This window comes from Athene cunicularia, assembly GCF_003259725.1.
Source record: "Athene cunicularia isolate RWA chromosome 10 unlocalized genomic scaffold, athCun1 chr10_part1, whole genome shotgun sequence".
NCBI classification, from domain to species: Eukaryota; Metazoa; Chordata; class Aves; order Strigiformes; family Strigidae; genus Athene; species Athene cunicularia.
In genome coordinates, this window is record NW_020799112.1 from 11,383,592 (window position 1) to 11,399,455 (window position 15,864).

A 15,864-nucleotide genomic window follows, 5' to 3' on the forward strand; every position below is an offset into this window, starting at 1 on the left:
TCCAAGATATATCATTTAAGATCTGGTTCTGTAACGTCCATGTTAGGTAAGATTTACTAGTGCATGTCACCTGTTTAAAGAGCTGTGGAATCAGGCTTTTAGGCAGGGAACAATCAATTTCTCTTTGTTTGAAAATCACTGTTTCTATTATGATAATCTATGAATAATAAATGGCAAGATGACCTGCCAGCCCCTTGAGGGAATGCAAGTCCATTTTGGTGCATGCTCTGCTCATAGTTTTATTGGTTTGAGATACATCCAGGTGGCTGGTTTTGGATTAACTTTAATCTGAATATTAGATGGATGAGTCCTTGCCTATCATCAGGAAAGTAAATGTTTTCATGGCTTCATGAAATAATTCGTTTTGATCTGAGGAACGGAATAAGATAATTGAATTTGGACAGTTCTCAAGTGAGATGATTTCACATATGATAATGAATATCTCAAGACCCTTCAGTAGTTCTCTGTTCATATCTGTTACATAGTTTTCTCCAGTAATATGGAAGGGGATTAAATGTGCTTTCACATGGTGCTTTCTGTTAACCTTTCCCATTGCAAATGTTAAGCATTGTCTGATCAGTGAGAACGCTTAGCAAGACACACAAATGTGCTTCTGTCTTACCAGCCATGCTGCCTGTTTTCAGGTGGGAGGCTGTATGGTCATGTCCCTTTGCAGTGCTAGAAGAGCTTTTGGCCCACCTAGAAGTTGGCCCAGTGATCTTTATTTTGAGCGAGATAAGCTGCTTTTAGTAGAAATTAAATAGATGATCATGTCATTCTCAAGCTCTGAGCAAAATCGTGATATGAGTTGTGGAAAATACTGAACTGTAACACACCATTGACACCGCACAGTGCATTATCGGTGTTCCCCAAACACGGAGATCTTTTGGGATTCTGGTTGCTAAATGTTGACATGGAGTCCAGGGCTAACATGGTAGGTTGTGCAAATTACAGGAAATTCAACCTGTCTGACCTCGGCTCTTCAGATCCACATTGCACTATGAATTGAGTATTGTGAATTCCTTTGACCCTATGCAAAAGGAAGCAAAAACCTTCCACCTCAAGCAATGAAGGCTTCTGCAGAGAGCAGACTTTAACTCTTTGCTGTCCCTTTCATTTAGCAGTGCTGTCAGTGAGAGGAATAGCACAGATGGCTTGCGCTGAATCTCTCACAGAGCAGAGATGGTGTTTCTCCACCAGAAATGTGTAAAAACACTTTGTTCATAACCTCACATGAAAATATGCTGTGTGTTTAATCAGAACACTGGGTTTATTTTTCAGACTGGCATGCCTACGAACAGAGGCTTTTGCACTGAAATTATATTTATGGAAAAAATGTGATTTCTATCTCTTGTATCCAGTGTTTGGCTTTTTGTTTTATAAGCCTTTTGGCTTATTTATTATTAACACATTTTTGCGGGTTTTTACATAACCATTATCTTTCAGTATTGTTTTGAGTCAAAACTGTGCTTAGGCTAAAATGGCATGTGGGAAGAGATTAGCCTTGCTACAAAGAGATTTTTTTTCAGGAAAAGGGACACTGTCAACTCAGATGTAACCAGGAATGTGAATTTTGACATGACACTGGTTTTTGGAAAAATTAAAACAGCTAGAATTGGCTCTAATAGATTTTAAGTTAAACTTGGTTTTTTAACAAATAGAGGTATCACCCAGTATCTGCAAGCTATGAATCAGCAGCACAGAAAGAGGGCAAAGTTGATTGTAAGCCATAGGAGACTGACTATATTTCTGGACTAAAATGGAAAAGGAGAGGAAACAAAAAATAAAGTAATGGCAAAGCAACAATTGTAATAGTCAAGTGGATTTTACATAATCCTTCAGTTTTCATATTTGATATCATGGTGGTGAATATAGCTAAGCAATTGTAGGACTATGTGGTCTTGACCTTGCAAAGAGACTTGCAGAGTGGACTTTTGGACTCCATGCATGGGAATCAATGGGCCTCTGTCTGTTTTTTCTTTGCAGGGTCATTTGCAAGATCCAGACAATGATAGTAAGCCCTATTATTTAGTAATGTGTAGAAAATTTACAAGAACATGGTAATTAGATTGAGAGCTGATTTATGCTGAAAATAATAGGTTGCATTGTCATTTTCTGTACAACCAGGGACTTTGTCTACATACTTTTCCATTACACACTTTAACGTTTATGTAAATGTAACAGTAAATCTGGAAGAGGATGGGTTTGGTTTTCTTGAGGCTTACAGGATAGAAGCCTGGCAATTCTAAAATAAAATGAGAAGATTTTCTTTTTTTAGAAGTAAAGGTAACAATTTACTTAATTGCCATGCTTTATTTTATAGTTTTCCTAATGTAGGTTGTTAAAATTCAGACTATTTTCATGTTGCCTGTTTCATATGAAACTGAAGTGTCCTATTTCACTGCTTCTGTATGTTGCAAAAAGATCTTTTTCTCTTTATTTTCAGTGGAAATACTTTTTGTTTAAGAGAGAGAAATAAAGAGGGAGAAGCAGAGTTCCTGCCTGGGCAGCACAGCCCAGTTTACAATTATTGGAATGCTTCAGAAATTTTTGTATGTGTTTCAGTTTGGAAGATGGTCAAAACACATTCTGGTGCAGTGGTTTAAAGAAAAATAAAAAGAGAGAAGGGAACCAAAATAAAATGATAAAAATACAATGTGGAAATTTAAGAATATAAAAATAATAAACTCTTAAAAATAATACAGAGTGTCTATTAAGATTCAAGCACTTGAGCTTGGAAATCCTACATTTCTTACTAAAGCACAAGAGGAGGGAGAAAGAATTAGTGTAGCCTTGTGATGTGGCATCTACAGCTGAAGTTTGAACTTAACTAAATTAGCCAAAATGCGATTGAGTATCAGCCTGAAAATAGTGTATAACAAGCTTGAAGACCTCTCCCACTGGCCTTCTGGGAACTTCCCATCTGCAAAACACTTCAAGAGAAATCTCCCATAATCTTCACAACCACTCTGAACAGTGTGTGTACCTATCTGTATTTATTTTACTGTCCCTTCCTTCTCTTTTTCCATGGCCAAAAACCACAATCTGTAATTTCATTCTTTTAATTTCCCTCCCCCCCTTTTTTTTTTTTTTCTTTTTCTAATGGACAACACTGCCTGTTGTTTAAAAGATCAATACTTTCTTACCTTGCAATCAGGTGTTAAGGCCTGGGGAGTTCACTGGAAGTTACTCAGTGAACATTACTCTCACTGAAAACATTAAGAGATGGGTGTTGCAAAGTGCAAGGTCAGAATTTCAGGCTTTAAGTTGCAAACACAGTGTTACATAGAAGTGATCAAACTGATTATGAAACTTGCTGGAAGCTCTTGCCCTTCCTTAATCATGGGCAGATACCTTCTTCTGAGCTAGATGGTAGCACAACTCGCAAGCCTTTTCTTGGTGGGCTGTACGTAGTATGGCCCTCAGAGCAGCACTTAACACACGGCATATACAATACCATGCTAATATAGCCGCTGTGGTTGTGACATAGCTGATTAGCTAGAGCTCTTTTAAGTGTACTGAGGTAGAAATGGTAATAAGTTAAAGTACAAAATTTCTAACATTTAATACAGAGGAGTGACTGTGGTCCAGTGCCTTGCACTGCATGTTTCTACTTCTTCCAGGTTTGACCACATAAGGATACTTCCATGATTTCTTCAGCTGATGTCTGGTTAAATTCTCTCATTTAAGGTGCTGAAAATTAGGCTCAGCAAAGCTGAAGAGCACATACAGCAAGAAAGAATTCTGTGTTGGTAGGAAGGTGGACAAAGCTTATCTTTTTCTACTTGAATTTCTATGTGTCTATGAATCATAGACCCACAGGAGCTAGTTTCGTGAATGCCCTAAAGGCACTTGAAAAGATTAATATTTAACAAAGACTGCTTTGCCGTAAAATTAGTTTGTGGTCTCATTAATACTGTCTTTCCAATCTCTTTCTTTTGACTATTACTTTAATTCGAGGTTCTATGAAAAAATTAAACAGAACTGGTGCTTCGCAAAGAAGTACTTTAGGCAGGGAGAAGGCATTTAGTTTGCCTTGAGAGCACCAGAAATTGCTAGAACTAGAGACAGTCTCAGGGAAGCTGTGTGGTTTTCCAGAAGCCCTGAGCTTCTACCAGCTTTGAGAGGTTGCCCTTCTTGAACTATTTCCAGTCAGGCATCTCAAACCACTCTTCGCTTCTTAAAATACTGGTTTCTTGTATCTCCCCCAAATTGGAACAATTTCTGGATACTGCATTGCACATTTCCAGTGTAAAAGTAATTAATTCCAGTTTAACTTCATAACAGGAAAGGCTGAAGAGCTCGCAGTAGGCCAAACCGCTCTCAGAAGAAGAATTTTTACATTTCTCTGTCTCTTACCATCTACCCTGCAGAGCCATTCATAGAGCCCTAGGAGCAGTTTTAATATGAGAGCTGATGGCACACGTGGCAAAAGATCCCCTCTGCATCCACTGTAGAGACTAGGTCAGGGCTCATCATCCTGTCTGTAAGTGTGTTTTGGGCAGTTCTTGAATAGCCTGTTTTTGCTTCTGCTGACATTATCAAAACATGAATGCTCTGGATTTTTCTAATCCTTTGGCTTTCATCTGCTCTTAGAAAGGCTGTTTGACTGAAGATTATAACCAGTTAATTTCATTCAGACTTTAGACATCCAAATCTGTCTGTGGTGAGCAGTGTTTTGTGGTAAGTTACTGTTAAGGAAGCTGACAGATATTTTATCTTTCTTCCTGAAAGACGAAGGGGAAACATTCTTATGTTTTAATTGTAGATCAGAAAAGCCCATGGCATCACCCCATATATATATAAGGGCACATTCCATATGGGGTCCCTGTGTTGGTAGTTGGAGTGATGCATAGCAAGCCATCTAACTCAGAGAACCAAACCCAGCATGACACTCTTCATGTTTGCTGGGTTCAGTTTGTTTTGTTTTCTCTGATACAGAACATTAACAAATCTCGGAAATGACTATGTTAAATTTTTTGTACCATTCTACAAGGAAAAGAGTAGCACCGGAAAGCAGTTAACTCTCAAGGACCATTTCCTTAAGAGTTCTTTAACTGCCAAGGGCCATTTCCTCAAGAGTTAAAACAATGCTATTGATTTTATACATTTGTGTCTGATGTTGGTGACTTTCCACTCTCAAGTTTTGATGAAGAGGCCATTCATTGAGTTAATGGAGTTACACTCATTAAAAAAAAACTAATATAAAGGCGAATCAACTCTAAATTTATTTGTTGACTCCAAGCAGGCAGGTTATTGGCTGTTCATCCAAAAAGCATAATGTGCACATGTGTTTCTGTGTGTTCTTGAAGAAACGAGGTGATCACCAGGTAGTGAAAATAGGGAAATGTTTTTTAAGAAACCTTTTCTAGTTGCATATATGATTAGTTTGTATAATAGTCTGAGATGTTTTCTGTCCAACAATAAAGATCCATTCTTCTTTGTCATTAATGAATAAAATTACACATTATGAATTTGTGGGATTGTTGCCCAGTTTTGTCAAAATGAGACGTTAATAGATATTGACTATTGCCTGAATATTCTAGGCTAGTCCTTATGATTCTTTATCAAGCCTTCCCTTGACTTGTGGATCATTTGGACAGATAGACAGATGCTTCCGCTATTTGACCTACCACTTGTTCCTTGGAATATGAGCTCTAGAGAAAGGTCAGCAGCTGGCCACAGATACCTGTATCCAAACTTCACAGTACCTTGTCTGAGGTAGCACATATCTCTTTTTCAAAAGTGCCTTCCAATTTTACAGGATTCTGATTTTGAGCAATTTTCATCTAGTTTTCAACAGCAAGAAGCTCCATCTAATTAGCAGTAGCAAACAACGGTGGTCACCTCCATTGTAGAATGTCAGTTTATGCACCCAAAATTAAAGGCAGCAACAGTGTAGAAATTGGGGGCATTGTTTTTCCCACCTTGTTGTGTAAAGAATTCCTCCTCAGAAGCATGCTGTGAGGCTCCAAGAACACATAGTGTTTTGAACAGGAAGGCGTGTGTAAATTGTGTGTTTATTATGCTTAATGGGTGTTAATTAGGATTCTCTTTATAAACATATTTTCTTTCACGGTTAGCTATATGCCAAGCCAAAACCTTGGCAAAAGAAAAGAGATCTGATACTTCATTGAAAGGCAGCCTATTTATAAGCGTGCCTGTGTGCTATGTGGTCTCTTGCTCCTCTTCCTTAACAATATTTACTCTTTCTAAGTCCTTCTTCATAATCCCCTCATTGGTTTCCTAGTGGTTTAATTCTCCTGCTAGAAATAAGAGGTTCCTCTTTCCAGAGGGCAGTAGGCAGCAGGAGCAAATTCATTCTCAGGAGAAATGTTTTTTTTTTAATTAATCCAAGGTGAGGGAGTGAATGTGTAGGGGAAGAACTAGCTTCTGCAGAGTTGTTCCCTGATGGGAAGAACATCTTTATTCAGTGGATTCTCTGGATGCTTTGGAGTTTTGGAAGCTCCCCCTTGTAGGTAATAATCTGAGGCTTTGAGACAGGGATGTATTGTGAGCCCTTTCTTCTCACTGAGACCACATGAGGTCACTGGGCAGAATCACGCTGATTGTAGTAAGAGTGGTGATGCAAAGCTAGCCCAGAAACTAGCAGATTCTAGACTTACTGCCTGTGGGCAAAGAGCTGGCTGAACCAATTCTGGCTTCTGCTCATTTCCAGCTGCAGCACTGAATTAAATAATCTAAAATAGATTGCTTCCCTAGAGCCGCATGTGAGTGGTCGTAGCGCTTCACACGCTGCGAGTCTGTGCTGGCACACATGTGGGATGGAGTTACATGTAAGGTAAACACCGACTTCAGAAACAGTATGTGATGTGAAAAAGTATGAAAAGCTGTGAAAGGTGGGGAGGCCCATAGCCAGACATGTTCCTGGGACTATCCCAGAGTTGTTTCTGGTTTTACCCTGAAGTTTAGCTAGAGCAGGCAGGGTGAGCCTGTGGCTGTGACACTGAGCACAGGACTGCAGACTCTGAGCAGCGTTTGTGCTTGTGTCCCAGCAGACTTTCAGCAAGACAGTTAATCCCTTTCTTTTCCTCATCTTCCCACCTTTAACAGAGGGATAAAGCTTCCTTTATCTCCAAGCTCCCAGGAGTCTGTTTAGACTGCAAGTCCTTTGAGGAAGAGAAAACAGTAAGGCCCCTTTCTCAAACAGATGCCATTATAATACCTGTAATTGGAAGCGTTGTTCACCTGCCGAGCAGATATCTCCTAGCTTGGGAGTTTCCGGACTGTGACCTCTCTCAGGAGTGGTTTCTAACAGCTGTGCAGACAAGTTTTCCTATCTTCCATGAGTTTTTGAGAGTCCAAAATTTGTACCTTTATAAAAATTGCATTTATTTCGATTTTTAAATTTTATTTTCTGTCTGTATAAATTCCTTAGTGGTTCGGGTAAACAAGCATTTCAATTAAAAAAGAAAAAAAATTAAATTTTTATTGAAATATGACTTTTCAACAACCATCCCACTTCTTTAAAATTTTGGTTTGCTCTTGGATATATTTCAGACTGGGAGCTGATCCAAAGATGACCTTTCCCTACAGACAGTTTCAACAAATCAATATTTTTCCAGTGAAAAATACCTATCATTGGAAAATCCTAACTGGCACTTTTTGAATGCTGCAGGGAAGACTTTGCAGGCAGAGACCTGCTGTCTAAAAGCTGGTTGCTGAATTTACAATTAGCAGTAATACAGCTCTTTTGATGGCTTCTTCTATATCAGTATAAGCTCTGAACTGCCACTCATATACAAGCAACTTCCTTTCAAGTCCTGCCATTTCTCACTTTGATATTTCCCCACAAAGCTGGCTATTTAACTATTAAAAAGTCAGTCACTGTGAATGGTTAGCTATAGGACTGTTTAATGGGGATTTTTGTTTGGGTTTCTATTGTAGCTGAGGAGGTTATATGATCTCTTTTGAAATGAGCTATTAACATGATAAAACATCTTGGGAACACACAATACCAAAGCTGATGGTTTAATCTTTGCTGGGGTATCTGAATGCTGTATTAAATACAGGGGACTGCACTAAGGAGCGTTTGAGCTTTGTAGTGGTATGGCACTAGAACACAGAGCTGAAGCACAGTTACCAGATTTTTCTGTAACTGTTTCCTGAAATATGCTTTGCATTTAGTATTCTGTATCAAGCACAAGGATACTATAAAAATCCTATGTTTTCTGTACCTCAAAGATGGGAAATTTCAGGAAGGTTGGTGTTGCTAAGAGATTTTTCCTTTATTTATCTCCCTCTGTGTGTGCATGAATGTGTATACATGTATATATAGGCACTAACATATACATATACGTGGACATCTACACATGCACACATGTATGTGCATATCAGCACTCTCTGTGTCCATAGGCTGGGCTCAGTTCTGTACTTCTGCTGGTACAGACACACCTGTGGAGGTTATCTGTGCCCATTGCTTCCCCCAGGCCATGGCTCCTACCTGGGCCTGTTAGCTGGCTTTATCACCTTCCACATGCTTGTGGGCTGTGGAGGAATTCTGGCTGGCAACCAAAATTGTACAAAAAGCTGCTTCATTTTTATGGCTTTCTCTTTTCACCACACCCCCTTCCTCCTCCCAGTTTTACATCAAAGAGGAGAATTTAACCCTGACTGATTTACATGCAGTTTACAATCCAGGGACTTGAAGCTGAAGCTTAACAAATACTGGCCTTGCATAATGCACAGATATTTAGCACGGTGCTCATGTGTGTCTAGAACAACTTTAGGGATGTAGTGAATTCCATTGCATCTTCACCCAGGATGTCTTTCTGACAGAAAGCAGAAGCAGAGGGTTTCCTTCTGAAACCACTGGGCAAAATTCCTGTCTGGGTCATTCAGGAGATGAGGCTGAAGGGTTTCTCATCACATTCTGCTCTGAAGCTTTGTGGTTATATGTTAGAGAGAGGCTGAAGCCTAGCAAAGTAGAAATACTTGCTATCTGCACCCTTCATCTCTGAAGCTTCCCTTCATTTTACACATCGGTATTCCCCAACCACAGTTTGAAAGGAGGCATTGCTGGTGGTGCTTTCAGAAGATCACTGCCCACAGTCACCAAGGGAGAAGAGAGAGTCCAGACTGTCAATTAATTCCTGAATTTGACTTAACAGTAGCAACATTTATAGGTCACCAATAAAATTATTTGTAATGACAAAGAAGCTGTTAGAGTTTAACAAGTATGTCATGTTCATAGAGTGCATTTAATTGTGCCCTGTAGCTAGATGTGGCATGCCCTGCTTCTGTGGCTAGAACCTCCTATGATACCTTCCACTTAGTTGTGTGACATGCTTTTAACATATCTTAACTGCTTGTGAATCCTTTCTAATCGTCCATATGGTAGACTTAATATAAAGACTAACCCATCACCTTCAGATCTCAAGGAGTTAAGACACGCAAGGGTGCTGTAGCTTTACAACTAGGAAACAAGCATCATCTTGTTTCCTAGTTGAGCTGTAAGTTTGGCATTTCAGGGAAAAGCCTTTTCAATTTAAGTGGTTTATTGCCTAGTGTTTTTTTCTGTAACACTTGCAGACGGTTAATTGATGAACTTTTTTATTTTAGAACTCTCCAGGAAAGGTGAGGGTTTGAGAATCTGGGCATTGCAGTGTGGAACAATTGATTTCTCAGTAAGCTCTGAAATCTCTGGCTTGTCAATTCTTCTGCCTCAGTATACCTATTTGTAAAACAGCATGTGATGCCCTTATGGCTAATTGGTGCTTAAGTGCTTTCAGAGCTGTGGGTAAACCACTAATTAGTCACAGTCATTTAGTCAAAATTACTAAAGTCTGATATTTTCCCATATGCTCTATTAGTTTGGGGAAAATGCCTTGAAAATTCACTGATTTAGGTTTCCCTAGTGTATTTGCTGTTGTTTGTTTGACGATGACTTTGTGTTGTGGTTAATACAGATGTTGCTTAACTGTGCCGTCTGCTTCTAGTTTTTATGAATGTTCTTTTGGTTTAAATAGTGCAAAATCCTCTTTCCAGAGAGAAATGTGGAAATAAAACAGGATGCAGATACTGCTGTGATAACTATTTGTTTCAGAATGTTCTACATCATCACTCTTGGTATTTGGATTTATCTCGTCTGCACCCTCTGCCATACCGATCTATTTTATATAGACATACCAACATGCATGTACATAAAACACACATGCACCCACAGTCTCTTACATTACATTGTGAAAGAACCATAAGGTTGAAGCGTGTTGACTCAACTATTTAATGAGGTGCAATAAATCTTGACAAGACCAGCTGGCACTAGAGTCAGGCTTCTCATCTTTTTACCATTACATTGAAACGTGAACAATAGTGGAAAGAAATGTAACTCTTCTTTTTCTTTTTTTGGTATTCAGATCTGTAGCAATGTATTGAAATCATCCACTTTCATGGAATGCAAGGCACGGTGGATGCTGTGGAAAATGTTAACAATGTAAAGGCCCTTTTCCTGGTTCTTTTTCTCAAATTCTGAAAATGTATTGATCTGACAGATCACGCAAGTGTGGTCAGCATTAATATCCCTGCAACACACACTTGGCTGAGAAGAGCAGCAGTGTTGAGTAATGATACCCGGAATGTGTTTTAAGTCTGGTAGCGAGTTGTGCTGTACCTCTTGCTGCCCTTGCCCTCACATCTCACTTCTCACCTTCTCTAGCACATTGATCTCTAGCAGCTACTTCTCACCACCAAAACTTCACTAACTTTGCCCCTGCCTGTCACCAGGCTTCTCCTCTGCACCATGAAATCCTTTCCTCTTTCTCATTCCACCTTAAGATCTTCTTCTCCCAAGGGGCATTGCTGTCTGATTATAGCTACAACCAGGTCTAGCAGGGCTGACTCTGTTACTTAAGTATCTTCTTAAAAAATAGAAGTAATTAAGCAGCTTGGACATCTAAGCATGTGGCATGGTTCCAAAGCACCCATATTGGCTTCCCAAATAGGATTCTTTTTTAATGGACCAGGTTTATTATTATGAAAAGAAATCTGCTTAAATAATACACTACGTGTTTGGGGTGGGTTTTGTTCCTGACAGTGGCATCTATCAATCACTTTTATGTTTCCAGCCTAACCACTTAATGCCAATCTATCCTCAAAAAATAATTGCTCCCAAACCAACTAGATGCCTCTGGATTCACTTGAGAAAGACTGCCTGAGCTTTGAAGTGTATCCCATAATGATAGCTGACATCTCCAAAAGTAATAACTGCACCTCATTGCTTTGTGATTACAGCATTTGATGTGTGCTGGGCTCTGGTGCCTGGTGGAAGGAGATACATCCTGTAAAACGAAGTTGGACCCGCCACTGGATGGCACTGAATGTGGCGCAGACAAGGTAATCAAAATGCTCAGTAGCAATCACTTTGTTTTTTCTAGCATTGTCTGTGAAATAATGTTTCCAAGATGTTCAGTATTTACCATAAACCCATATTTTATACTGATTCTGTTATAGAAACTTCTCAATTAACAGCTGGATTGGGTTAAGTCTCTCTGATTTTATGTTATGTGTATTTCAGTAGCCCCTGGAGACCTCAGTAGTCAAGTCCTGGTGGTCTAGGCATTCTACAAATGGTGCAGGAAGACCCCATGCCTCACTTGAAGTGCACAGTCTGAGTACCCTGTGAGTCATGTTAGGTAGTAGCTCGCTCCTGTCACCTCATTCGTTGCTGCTGGTGCTGTTTCATGAGTGAGGTGAATCTTCAGTGTAGCTAAGGTGGTAGTAGTGTTCTTGGCTATGTCTGAGGTAGCGAGTGTGGAGAGCATTTAGGCTGACACTTGGGGAGTGGAGAAAGATGGGGAAAGAAAAAGGGGCTACTTAAAAAACCTTATAGTTTCTAAAAGTAGCTCAAAACATGTTGAGCTCAAATTAGGTGATGTTCAGTTACTTTTGAAGCATCGTTTGCTGTACTGTATGTATATATTCAGATGGCTAAGCCATACTGTTATAAGAAACACAAAATAAACTCTCAGATTAGTGGATCTCCCTCCAGTGAAAATCACCATTCCAGTAACTGGCTTCAATGCCACAAGGGTGGGAGTTATGGAGGCTCAGTTGCTGCCTCCCAGCTGACCTACTGTGCTAACAGAAGTTGACTACTTTAAGTGAACATGTTTAACCTCTGAGCTGGGCTGTGCTAAGTGGTTATGTGGTATGTAAATGTATGTGATTGATTCTCCCAGTGCAGATGATAATTTGTTAGGCTATGAAGGAACTTGACTGGTTTGGTAACTGCCAGCCCCCTACTTACTGGTTTTGGATTCTAAAATTTTTTGCGTGTTGTATGGTCGGGGAGGTAAGAAAAGGTAAAATTATAAAGTTTGTTGCTAAAATCAAAGATTAGAGACCTTTTCTTTGCTTGCAAATTAAGATAAGCAATGGCAAGAAATCTGTGTCCTGGAAAGCATGACAAGGAAACTGAGACAAAGGATTTTTAGATGTATGTTTTTCTAACTACAGGAGTCCTGGTGATTCTTTCGTAAGACTGCTTAGCAGTGCTTACTCTATCATATCCTGGACAGAGCAGGAGAATAGGCCAAGTTTGCTGCTTGGTCAGGAGCCAGTCAATTCTATTAGAATCAAAGGTTGTTTGGGGCTTTATCCAAGTTAGGTCCAAAATACCTCAATTATTTTGTACATACTGGGAATACTGTTGATGAAGACATTGCTTTGGGGTATAATTTCTTGGACTCAGTTTCTGTGAAGAGTGTGGCTTTAAGTCTTAGCACTTAGATAATTATCTGCTTTATAAAGCAAGTGGCTCAATTCTGTGATTATTGTTTTTAATGACAGAACTCCCTTCAGGGGTTCATTGAGGGTGACAAAAATTTCCGTGTTTCACCTCCTCCCTTTCTTCTTCTCCCGCCTCCATCTCACTGAAGCCTTGAATCTCTAGGGCTTGTTGTAATCTCTCAGACATCCTTTTATGTCCACCTGTGCAGAAATATTTGCAAGATCAGGGCTTCTTTCCAGCCTGTGCTAACACAATTGCATTTCAGTGGTGTCGAGCTGGGGAATGTGTCAGTAAAACTCCCATTCCTGAGCATGTTGATGGAGACTGGAGCATGTGGAGTCAGTGGAGCATGTGCAGCCGGACATGTGGCACAGGAGTGCGATTCAGACAGCGGAAATGCGACAATCCCCCGTAAGTCTTCACATCTTCACATCTCTTTTTGTATGTAGCACTTAGACAGTCCTTGCTGCAAGAGTACAGTGAAGAAAGGGGCAGCAGAGCTGTGCAGAGGACATGGAGATTTCTTGTTCACAAGCACCAAAGACCAGGTCAAAGTCCTGGAGTGACTTGGAGTGAAGTAGGTTCTGTGGAAGTGGCTTGAAGTGTTACCATTTGAAGTGGCCCATTGCCCTGATTCAAACATAGCTACAGTTGAATTAAAAACATGCAGTTTGGCAGAAAGAAATGGTGCTGTGTTTGCTCTCCAGCACTGCAGTGAATGAGGAAGAATTGATCTGGATCTACAGACGAAGCTGAGCCAATATGTCTTAGAAATCAGTTTGGCAGCAAGTGTTGGCTATAGGCTTGGGAAGCGATAGAGTGTCTGACAGTGGTCATGGTATCATACAGCTGTGTTGGTAAAGCACCTGGGGATACTCTGTACATCAGGATGTGCTGCATATGAAAAGGAAAGTTTTCCTGTACACAGAGTGCAGTGGGTGCTGTTTAACTCCTGCCTAGTGACTACAAATAAGCCTATGGTCTCTACTTGGGCTTGGATTTTTTTCTAATTCAGGAAGAAATATAAGTGTTGTTATCTCCCATGTGCCATGCTTCATCCCTCAGGTCAGCTGAGACACATCTGGAAGGCTTTTCTTCTTAGGGGAAGCCTGAACAGGTTACCATGGTGGCCATTTATCTGACCACCCCTGTTTCTGTGCATTATAACTTCTGAGATGAGTGAAGGTGCTCACAATCTTGAGAGCAGCCCTCCAAGTTGTGTATCTCTAACTTTATTCACATTTCAAGGTTCTCTCTACAGACAAAGCACAGGAAACATTTCTTTTTAAATAGGGGCTGAAATTCTGGCTAGCAACATAGTCACTTTGAAGACATGCCTAGATGATGGATAGGCACACGCTGGCTGCTGCTCAGCTGTATTCATGTGAAAGGGATATTTTTGTTTATTCCTCTCCTTAAATAACGCTGAACTGCAATTGCATGTCTGTAATGTCCAGGCTTGATTTTTACCAGCTCATTTTCCTGAACAAGGGACTGAGCTGGTTTCTTTGCTGTCAGATACAAAAAGTCTCTTTAACCACAGTGCTGACCAAACCTAAATCCATTCATCATCGTTTCTTAAATTACAGGAAATGCGCCCTCCAAGATTGCACACTGATTTTAAAATTCTCTTGCTCATATACATTCTTGGCTGGGGATACACACGTGATCTTCTTTTGCTTCAAATTCCTGGCGTCAGCCCACTTCTGCAGCTGGTTTATTCACTGTCCAAAAATATTGGCTAAGGGATTTATCTTTTATTTTATATATATTTGGTCTTGGGATTTATTTTTTTTTTTAACTGGAATCTCTACTCCTGCCAGCTGACTTTTGAGCCTGTGGGACTATCAGTATTTTTAAACCAGTTGCTTCACTGTTTGATTTGGTTTTTCCTCTCTGTAATTTCTCCAAGTACTTGCATGCATTGCCTCCACACGGTTGTAAGGCAGTGTGTCATGAGCCAGTTTGCATGGGCAGAATTTTGAGTTGTGCTGCCTTGTGTTCTTGTCTAGGCTTTGGACTGTTGTTGTTCAGTGGGATTGAAGAGAAAACCACTGGCTTAAACAGAACATCAGAATGAGATCTTCACCCCTCCTCCAGTCGCCTCTTGTCATATAAAAGGGTCATGGTAGTATAAATGGGCTTTGATTTCTTGACTTCCATTAGTGGGTGGATTCTCTTGTCATAAATACAGTGGAAGATGGCCGTGAAGTTGTCCACTAGAAGATCTCACGTAGTCACTGTTTCAGGCATGTGTCGGGCTTGAATTACACTGTTTATTGGAAAACCCCGGCAGTGCTAGAGACCATGTTTTACAGGGCTTGGGACCTTTTGCAGAATCTGATAGAGATGATGCCCAAAGTCTTGGCCTCAGCATCTGGAAAGGTAGAAGGGACACAAGGAAGAATTCGCAAAAATGGAATGAAGCAGAGGAAAGGTATATGAACAAGTGCTAGGTAACCATTTGTGGGAGAACAGGGAGAGTGATTGTTACTGTTTTACTTCATCTTGTATGATGAAAACCCTCAGTATCCTGTTTAAACATGCCAAGAAGCCTATAATACTAAAATACTATTACTGAGGTCAGTTAATTAAAATATTACTGTCAGTAATTCTGCATTCCCTACCCAAACAGTAACAGAGCAGAACATAATGAGCATGGCAGAGCTGTGTCTTCTCCATTTCTCTGACTGCCTGTCCATGTCTATCTGCTTGTTGCTGAACCCCTTGACTGTATATTCTACTAATGTTTTACTGGAGCTAGTCTAGTAGAAAGCAGCAACATACTACCAAATAAAATAGGATGCTGTTGGACAGAGGGTAGCTGAGGTGGGAAGCCTTGTTGTGTATATTGTTTTTTGTTGGATTACTGGGAGTAGAAACATCCCTCAGATCTGTAGGATGATCTATTGTTTTGTGGCTGATGAGATGCGTGCTTCCAATTCTTTAATTTTGACAGAGACTACATCATGAGTAGACTGGTTTACTCCTTAGTTAGAAATGGAAGAGACGTCAGACTGCTGAAGGGCTGAGCAGAGGAGGGCAGGCCAAAAGGCACTAGGTTTCTGCAGCTCCCACTGACCAGGAGTGGTGGGTGCTCAGGAAGTCTCTGTCTC

At 40.2% G+C, this 15,864-nt stretch overlaps 1 protein-coding gene across 1 annotated transcript in view; it reads left to right on the forward strand.

Moving 5' to 3' along the window:
• The window catches only part of ADAMTS17 (ADAM metallopeptidase with thrombospondin type 1 motif 17), a 187,348-nt gene that overhangs the window by 90,315 nt on the left and 81,169 nt on the right, over positions 1-15,864 (forward strand). The window contains exons 10-11 of the mRNA XM_026856061.1: positions 11,251-11,352; positions 13,014-13,159. Of these exons, the coding sequence (XP_026711862.1) occupies positions 11,251-11,352; positions 13,014-13,159 (248 nt within the window). The remainder of the gene's footprint in view (positions 1-11,250; positions 11,353-13,013; positions 13,160-15,864) is intronic.